This window comes from Crinia signifera, chromosome 2 (assembly GCF_055691185.1).
Source record: "Crinia signifera chromosome 2, ASM5569118v1, whole genome shotgun sequence".
Lineage (NCBI taxonomy): Eukaryota > Metazoa > Chordata > Amphibia > Anura > Myobatrachidae > Crinia > Crinia signifera.
This window is the reverse complement of record NC_139218.1, coordinates 372,294,790-372,304,579: the sequence shown is the minus strand read 5'-3', so window position 1 is coordinate 372,304,579 and position 9,790 is coordinate 372,294,790. Positions and strand designations below refer to the sequence as shown.

Here is a 9,790-nt window from a genome sequence, read left to right as displayed (position 1 = left end):
TTCCCATACACACAAGGCGATACACACTAGGCGACCTTCAACCCGGGCCCTCAGCAGCACTCACGTGCCGGCACCCCGCCCCCCATTACTATTACTTGCCAGCGGTAGCGGTGGCGCAGCATCTTCTCCCTCCGGGGCTCGGAGCACTCACTGCACAGTGCAGCCTGCAAAGCGCCGAGCCCCTCTGTATCCTAGGCTCGGCGCTCTGCAGGCTGCACTGTGTATTGTGCGCGCCTGCCCGCCGGCGCTGGGTGCGGGTGGTGCCATGCTACTGTGGGCAGCTGCCCGGGCTCCTGCAGAGGCCGGGGCCCAGGACAGCTGTACCCCTGGCACCGCCCTGTCGGCAGCCCTGCAAGTGAGTATGGGCTTTAAGGCATCATATGATGCGCCTCTGATTTGTAGGCAAATATGATTATTTGGGGATACATAGGGAGCACCTGTTCTTCCATGGGCGCCAGTGTGTATGTGTGTGCATGTGACCTTTACCCCTCTACATGTTAAGGCTTGCTAGCTACAATATTCTAAGACACTTTAATGTTATGAGCAATGTCACGCTAACGGGATAACACACATTCCATAGGAACAAGAAATGATTCAATGAACATTTACTGAAATCCTTAATCCAGTTACCATAAAGCGGCCGCCTGTGCAGAGCTGATGTGGCCCCAGTGGCGTAACTATAGCACCGCAGCTCCCGCCACCGCGGGTGGGGGGGGGGCGCTGTGCATGTGGGGGCGCCGGGGGCTGCGGTGCTATAGTTACACCCCCCCCCCCCCCCAATCCCCCGCAGACTTACCTATCTCGCTGGTCCCGGCGGCTCCGTTCTTCTGCTGAGGACCACCACAAAATGGCCACCCCCATATAGCACACTGTTCTCTGAAACTGTCTGCTGTATGGGGGCGACCATTTTGTGGTGGTCCTCAACGGAGCCGCCGGGACCAGTGCGATAGGTAAGGCTGCAGGGGATTGGGGGGGGGTTTGCATGGGCGGCGGGGGATTGGGGGTGCTTGGCGAGGCGGCGGGGGAGGGGTTTTGCATGGGCGGCGGGGGATTGGGGGTGCTTGGCGGGGCGGCAGCGGGGGGGGGGGGGGGGGCGCCCAAAACTTAGTTACGCCACTGTGTGGCCCTAAGAATAAAGTACTGTATGTAGCCTGACAGCAGCCATAAAACACACAGGGGCATATGTATTATAGCCGGGCTTATCCTCATTAACCAGGCGAAGCAGGAAGGGACAACGACAGGATGTATTAACATCTTGTCTGCCAAAGCCGAGGAAGCGTGTCAGGATTCTGATGTCGTGACCAGGGTTGAACTCCCGGGTTGCTCGACCCAGCAATAACCCGGGTTGAGAGTGCGTCTGAAAGGGTATTAATTGGTCCATTACAGGAGTTTGAAATGGAGGTGTAATCTATGCTAGAAAACCCAAATGTGAGATTCAGAAAGTAGGAGATTTTGGGCGGGATGTATTAATATACATTGCCGCCCCTTGCCCCCGGCCGCCGTGATGCTACCGCATATGTATTAACATATGCGGCTGGCATCGCACTGTGGTGATGAGGGCCCCTGCGATACCTGTAATGTGGTGTGAGGAGGTCTCCGTCACCCCCCTAGGCGCTTCCTCCTCCCCTCATGCCGGGACAGCTCAGGCTGTCCCCGGCGCCTCCTCCTCCCTGCAGCCGGGAAGGACGTCCGCCTGCGTTGCTAGGGGGAGGAGGGGTTTACCTTCCGGGTCCAGGAGGACCTGCAGCAAGGTAAGCCAGAGGGATGGGAGAGGGGGGTCGGTGAAGGTGGCGGGTTTGCGGCGGAGGCGGCGATAAGAAGTCCATAGGCTTCTATAGGGTATCGCCACCCAAAGGTGGCAATACCCTGCTATGCGGTGACGCTGCGGCCGGACAGTCATACATTAGGAAATGCAGTAAAAACCCCGAGAACGGGGGTTTAAACTTTTACCGTATTTTTAGCTTAGTACATCCCGCCCTTTGGGAGAGTTTTCCCATTTCCCTCTAACATGCCTGGGTCCTGGTAATTACTCCTCTTCTTCCTCTTGGTGATCCTGCCTCTCAGATCATACTATTTTTGTGTGTGTGCAAAAAGTTTTTATTAAAGACATGAGACAAACAAGGTGAACAATACATTGCGTTAAAGAACAGTGCAAAAAATAAGTACACACAAAAAAAGAGGCAATAAACAACATTGTCTGATTATAAAACAAGCAGTCAAATACAGAGTAAGAGCAAGGTACCCAAAGCTAACGGCAAGGAGAGGAGAGAGCGCTGCCCATCTGCTTTGTGTGCCTAGTAATACTCAGCACAGGGGATCAGGATGCCGCTAATAGTATAGCCCCCATCTGTTGGCATGTTGTGATGTTATTGCCCAACCCGATAAAATGTTTTCACTTTTATAAAACAAGATAAAAGATCTATTTGTCCTGGAGCTGTGGTGACTGTAGAAGAATGTGTTTGTTATGTGGTTAGTTACACACTTACATTCCTGCACACGGCAAACTGACATAGACACATTTCTGTGTCCTTACTGAGAGATCACATTCTAGAATCACATAACATTTATACAAACCTTATGGTACAAGTCAGAAGCTGACAGGAGGAATATCACCGTGTGCGCCCACATGAACCTCTTACGAGGTCGGTTATTATCACACTACCTTCAGTGGTCGAATCTATTACTCAGGGCCGGATTAAGGTCTGGGGGGGTCCTGGACGAAAAATTAGCGGTGCGCCCCCCCCCCCCCGCCCCACAGAGGCAGGTGCCTCCTGCCTTTGACCTCCACGGAGGCAGGTGCCCCCCCACGGAAGCAGGTGGTACCTGGGCAGCAGGGATGTGGGCATCTGGGATCCGTGCAGCACCACAACGGGGTCGGTGCCAGCGCGGTGGAGGCAGCGGGGTCCCTGTGGTGGTTGGGAACAAGTAGCACACTACTAGTTCCCATCTGCCGCAGGGACTCTGCTGCTGACTTCCCATCCACCTCAGGGACCCTGCCGCTGACTTCCCATCCACCACAGGGACCCTGCCGCTGACTTCCCATCCGCCGCAGGGACCCCACCGCTGACTTCCGATCCGCCGCAGGGACCCTGCCGCTGACTTCCCATCCACCACAGGGACCCCGCCGCTGACTTCCCATCCGCCGCAGGGACCCCACCGCTGACTTCCCATCCGCCGCAGGAACCCCGCCGCTGACTTCCCATCCGCCGCAAAGACCCCGCTGCTGACTGCAGTGCCCAGCTGTCGCAGGGACCCCATGCCCGCGCTGCCTAACCCACTGCCTGCCACCCACCAGCCACCGACGCAGCAGTGCCAATGTGGGGGCCCCTGGTGTGGAGGCCATGGGATGACTGCCCCTGTCGCCCCGTGCTTAATGCAGCCCTGTTATGACTCATACCCCGTATAGATGACACGAGATGTACTACAGTAAGAAGAAATTCACTGGGTATCCATTCTTATCCAGATTGGGATACAGTGAAGGCTTTGGCCGGTATCCAGCTTATATGGCAGGGTGTGATACAGTACTTAAATGCAGGATTTTTGTTTTGAAGTGGCAACCACTTACAAGGCAAAACCATGTATTTTAAATAATTGCCGCTTTAAAGAAAAAAAGTCCAAGTTCAGCCGGCATCCCGCATCTTTGGCCAACTCGGACTGTATTTCATCCCGCCGAATGTGTTATTGCCATGATGGATTTGGATTCAGATAACCCTGTGATACATCTTACATGATCATTCGTCATATGTTTAATAAATATGTATGTGTTCATATATTACACTGTTATCTTTTACTGAGTAGATATGTAGAATTTAATTTAAAAAAGGAATTAATTATTGGGGTGTCATTTCATGGGCATATAACATATCTATCCCTTCGCCGAGTGTCTAACCCTAACTTCTCCCACCGCAGCCTAAGCCTAACCTTCCCGGTGGTGCCCAACCCTTACCACCAATATCCCTAGGATGTCACCATTTCACATGCCAACATTCCAGATGGTAGCATTCTGATGTTGTTGGCATGGTGACTGTTGACAGTTTGGACCTTATTGACTTTCTTATGTCCATATACAGTGAAAAAAGTAGAGATGTTTAGGGTGCACACTGGGAATTATCATGTGTTCCGTCCATCTAATAGAATCGATTGATACTTAAAACTTAACATTTATTTATGCATTCACTAAAAAGGAGGGGATATGTTTAACATCTCCTCTCAAGGATAAAATATAAACAAGTGCAGTAATGATTCAATCTTTACAATAGAATCAATCGATTCTATTAGTTGGACGGAACACATGATAATTTCGAAGTGTGCACCCTAAACATTTCTACTGTTTCTTTTTTCACTGTATATGTTCGTATATTTAGAGAAGGGTAGCACCACAATCGCTGTAAAAGCTGAAGAGAAATAACATACAGGAAACAATATAGTGAATAATAAGAATAAGAAAGACACATACATGAAAAGGGAATTACAAATGATCCGCACAAAGGAGCACTGTGGCCCTTATTCTGATCGGTGCGGATATTCCCGCATTCTTACGGAGCGGTCCGTACGCCACGGTGTTTTGCCGCGTGCGGCCATCGTCCGTAGAAACGCCCACGTGTCCTCCGCATTCGGACGGACTCACTCTTTAAGAACAGGGCGTGTTTACGGACGACATACAAACCATGCGTGTGCGGGAGAAACACTCCGATTCTGCACGGTATTACAGAGTATTACAGAGTATGCTCGGGAATACCGCATCCGAACGGGAGCCAAGCGGTGCTACCGCACGTAAGCGGAGTATTTACGCCAAACAACCCACTATTATGTATCTTCTGCAATACATCACATGACCCACTTATTCAATTACCTATCCTCATAAAAAACTTCTTATTTGGAAGTGGAATCAATTAGATGCCAATATATCCTTACAAGCATGCCTAACACATGCATTGCACACATTAACCCTTACAGCAATTGAAGCAGCAATGGTTTCAATTAAAGCACTGACAAGCGTCCTATTAGTGAGTAATGAGTAAAGGAGTCGATTCTATTGGGTTCAGGTGTTAATGCTTGTAGTCATTAGGCGGTACGTTCGCCTACCGCATGAACGAGTGGTGTCCGCAAAGCAATAGTACACTTGTGGACACCGCACATTTCTGCCCTTTTTGGTCGCGTGCATTCGGAGTGCTATCCGAATGTACGCCCCCCAACATAAGTGTACTCCCCCGTGTCCGCCCATGTTTCCGCCCCGTTTTGCCCACTTTGAAACTACGCCCATGTGTCATTCCGCATGACGCCCATAATACGCCCATATTTCCCGACTGATTGCGGTGCACAGTTTTGTACGGGATTTGCCCGAACAGGTACGGAGTCAATGCGTGGCACATGCGCGTTGCGTTCTCCACGCATGCGCAGACGCCGTAAAGACGCGATCCGAAAGTATGCGGTAAAGTACGCGTCAATCAGAATAAGGGCCTCAGTGCGGAATATACGAATACTCGAGTCCTTCCATGACTTTCTTATGTTGACAGTGCGATGTCCAGTGGCGGATTAAGCATGGGGCGTCAGGGGCGGTCGCCCCGGGGCCCCCACCCATTTGGGGGCCCCCACACCAGCACTGCTGCCAGTGTGGGGCTCCTGTCGCCTTGTGCTTGGGCAGTGCAGGCGGGCAGGGGGTTCTTGCAGCGGTCTAGGCAGTCAGTGCCGGCCGGGGTCCCTGCCGCGAATGGGAAATCAGCTGCGGGGTCCATGTGGCGGGTGGAAACTTGTAGCCAATACCGCTACTGGTTCCCACCTGCTGCAGGTACCCGGACGCTGACTTCTCATACACTGCAGGGACCCCGGCCTGGCGCTGCCACTGACTGCCCAGATCGCTGCAGAGACCCTCTACCCGCCTGACCAGGTACCGCACCAGCCTCACCTGGGGGGGTTGTCTGGGAGGGAGTCTGTGGGGGCCCCCACAATTTTGTTGTCCAGGGCCCCAGCCCCCCACAGACCTTAATCCGCCACTAGCGATGTCAACATTATGAATGCTGACATAGTAACTGTCATCCATGTCACTGGATAGATATCGATACCAGCGATGATTTCTGAGGTTGTGAATGGAAAAACAGTGGGAAAAGCAGCTTACTGCTTGGAGCCCTAAAGAAACTTACATTATCATATGGTTGTAAATCAGGTTGTTAAGTTACAGGCTGGGGTTAAAAAGGTACAGTTGGGAGCTGATTGGCCAGTGATAAAGTACCAGGCACTTTATCACTTTTCCCTTATCACTGCTCCATACAGTACATATACCCTTGAATGAGGCCCTTTATCTCTTCATCTCCATCCAAGGCTTAGTATATAGACCACTATATCACAGTCATACCCCTTTTACACCGCCGAAAAATCCGGGTCAGCGGCGGGTCAGACCCGGATCTTCGGCGGTGTAAATACCTAACGCCGTGTCCCTTTACACGGGACTTCTACCCAGGTCCTGACCTGGGTAGAACACGGCTAGGACCTGGGTAGAGGGCGGTGTAAATGGGAACGCCGGGTCGGATGACCCGGCTCCCATTTACATGAATGGGGAACGTCCAACCTGCGGACCGCAGCGTCCGCAGGTTGGACGGGTTGTCAGCCTGACACTGACAGCCGGCGCTGCTGTCTGCTATACCCTGCAGACAGCAGCGGCGGCGGGGGAGGGAGGTGAACGGATGCCTGTGTGCGGCATCCATTCACCTCCTGTGCGACGGCGGGGGGGTGCGCTCGGTGACTGGGGGCAGCCCAACAGCTTACCTTAGTGCTGGGCTGCCCCCAGCAGCGTTCCGGTCCGGCGGCGGCGGTGATTGGCGCTTGGAGATGACATCATCCTGTCATCTCCAAGCACAGGGGGGGGGGGGGGGGGGTTGCGGGCCAGGCTGTCCGCCCGGTGTAAATTGCACTAAACGCCGGGTCGCACCCGGCTTGAACCTGGGTCTAAAAAAGCCAGGTGCGACCCGGCGTTTTGGTGTAAAAGGGGTATCAGTCAGAGCTTCCTGCAACTCAGGGTAATTTGGTGTCTCTCTCGCTCTCTCTCTTTTAACTTTAAAAGAGTAAAATAGTAATTTAGCCAAGTACTGCAGAAAAGCCGAGCACAGCGCTCACCGGGTCACTTTATGCAATGCTGGACTTCCTGCGCAGCAGTAATCTGCTGAGGACATGTTTACTTTAAAATAACCCTTAAAAAAAAAAAAGTCTCAGATGTATGACTGACTCTGTTCCACACCACAAACCAGGATGTCTTCTGGGGGATTTCAGAGTAATCATATTTACCATCCCCTGGTTAGGAGTTTTAGCATGTCCCAATGGAGTGACTCATGGCCCTCACACTATATAAGCAGGATTATTTGCAGCATGAAGCCACAGGAGGTTCGGAGTTTAAGAAAAACCAAACATGGCACCTACAGTGTTAGCCGGCGTCGTTTTGGTGGTCTGTCTGGGCTCCTGTCTCTCAGTCCCCATTCCTCTAGACTCGGAAAGCTCTGAGATCACGGATAGGGACCTTCGCTTTGCACAGGTATGTACTGTCCTCGTACACCGTGGGCCTGATTCTGGTTCACTTGCAAAAGCAAACTCCTTCTTTAATAGACAAAACCATGTGCACTGCAGGTGGGGCAGATGTAACATGTGCAGAGAGAGTTAGATTTGGGTGGGGTTTGTACGTCAAACTGATATCTATATTGCAGTGTAAAAATAAAGCAGCCAGTATTTAGACTGCACAGAAACAAAATAACTCACCCAAATCTAACTCTCTCTGCACATGTTACATCTGCCCCACTTGCAGTGCAGCATGGTTTTGTCTACTAAAGACAGAGTTTGCTTTTGCATAGTAAATGCACCACTTACTCTAGTTTTCACTATTATTGTTTGCTGGTAACATAGCTCATCAAATGATAGAAAACTATTTGAGGGGATTTCGGAGAGATTAGAGAGAGATAAAGTACTAACTTATCAGTCTAACTGGTATGGTACAGGCTGTGGGGCTGATGAACTAAAGGTGCGTACACGCCTACAGATTTATCTGTCCAATCTATCTGGTGGGAACAAAATCCTGGAAATGACAATAAAATATGTGCTCCCAAATGCAGGAAAACAGAAAAAAACATATGCTTGGATAAATGTGTTATATCAGATTGATATAAACAATTTGTCTTACTGATCATTGTCAATTTTTGATTGTCATTTGCTCCTATACATTTCCAGGTTTTTGTTCCCACCAGATAGATTGGACAGATAAATCTGTAGGTGTGTACGCACATTAAGCCCTGGCTGGAGATATATTTTCTAGCCAGTCAGCTCCCAATTGACATGTTACAGACTTTGGAGCGGATGTATTAACCTTTTGCAGTCCAAATAATTTTTTTGCAATTTAAACAGTCTAGTTTAAATGTTTAAATTAATTGTAATTTTACAATTGGTCTACATTGAATGTTGAACAATGTTAATGTTCTTATTTTCAAGTGACTCACCATTGGACCTGCTACTAGCGCTAGGGCTGTTGAGCTTGGACGTTGGACTTGAAACGGTTAAGCCTGATAAAGTAATAATAATGCACCAGCCAATCAGCTGAAGTTGAAAAATGACAGTTAGGAGCCAATTTGCTGGTGCATTATCACCTTCCACTTTATTACAGCTTCATCAGCATTTTAGCACTTTACATATTCCCTGGTGTTTGTAAAATGGCAGTTACGGGCTTGATAATTGGCACTTTATCTCCATCCACTTTATCTCTCTCTGGGCTGGATGTTCTAACATCCGCCGCCCGTTTTTGACCCGGGCGGCGGACCCGGGAGTCCATCTGTGCATGCGCAGAGGGGGGCCCGCAGGGCCTGTTGGGAGGGATCCGTAAGGCGTAAAGGATCCCACACACATCGCTGCGGAGAGAAGCCCATAGGCTGACCCAGTGTGCGGGCAATAGAGCATTCCGAAAATGCCCCTAGGTGTTTCTGTTTCATTTGATACTATTTACTTTGCCCCTTAGAAATATCTAAGCACTTTGTATAGTTCCTCGTCCAACCCTGCCGGAATCCTGAGGAAAAGCCCCAATGGTGTGACGGCCCAGCTTAAGGAAATGCAGGCCTTCTTCGGCCTGGACGTGACGGGGAAACTGGACGAAGACACCATGGAAGTAATGAAGCAGCCCAGATGTGGCGTCCCGGATATAGGGGAATATAACTTCTTCCCACGGAAGCTGAAATGGCCCAGACAGAACCTCACCTACAGGTACTATGGGGGAGATTCTCTAAACTAAAAATGTGGTAAAAACCCGTTATCTGGGTTTTTAACTGCATTTTGGGATGCTCTAGACATCCCCCGCAGGGTTACCATGACGGGGAGCATGCCCCATAGAAGCCTATGGGCTACTACCGCGACCCACCGCCAGCCCGCACCGACCCCCCCTCACCTGTGTCCGGGCAGCACAGAGCTGAGCTGCCCGGATCTGTGACCTCCTCCTCCCTGCACTGTGATCCTCTTCCGGGTGCAGGGAGGCGGAGGAGAGCCAGCCCCCGCCGCAGCAGCAGCAGCAGCAGCAGCAGAGCCGGGTAAGGGAGGGAGGGGGGAGCCGCCGGGACCCGCTGACGCACCGCAAAGGACAGCTCTTAACGCAAGAGCCGTCCTTTGCCATAATTATCGCATATGTTAGAGCATATGCGATAATTATGTCGGCGATGGGCGGCGGAGCTGGGCTGAGGATGTTAGAACATACCGCCATATGCCTCTGCATTCTCCTCATTACAGCTCTGCACTCCAAAAGATGGATTCATCTGTGGTATATGATTCACCG

The 9,790-nt window shown here is 51.0% G+C and overlaps 1 protein-coding gene across 1 annotated transcript in view; it reads left to right on the top strand.

The window, feature by feature from the left end:
• Positions 1 to 7,399: 7,399 nt before the first annotated feature.
• The window catches only part of LOC146059225 (collagenase 3-like), a 31,518-nt gene continuing 29,127 nt past the window's right edge, over positions 7,400 to 9,790 (top strand). The window contains 2 exon segments of the mRNA XM_083171336.1: positions 7,400 to 7,522; positions 8,987 to 9,228. Of these exon segments, the coding sequence (XP_083027462.1) occupies positions 7,400 to 7,522; positions 8,987 to 9,228 (365 nt within the window).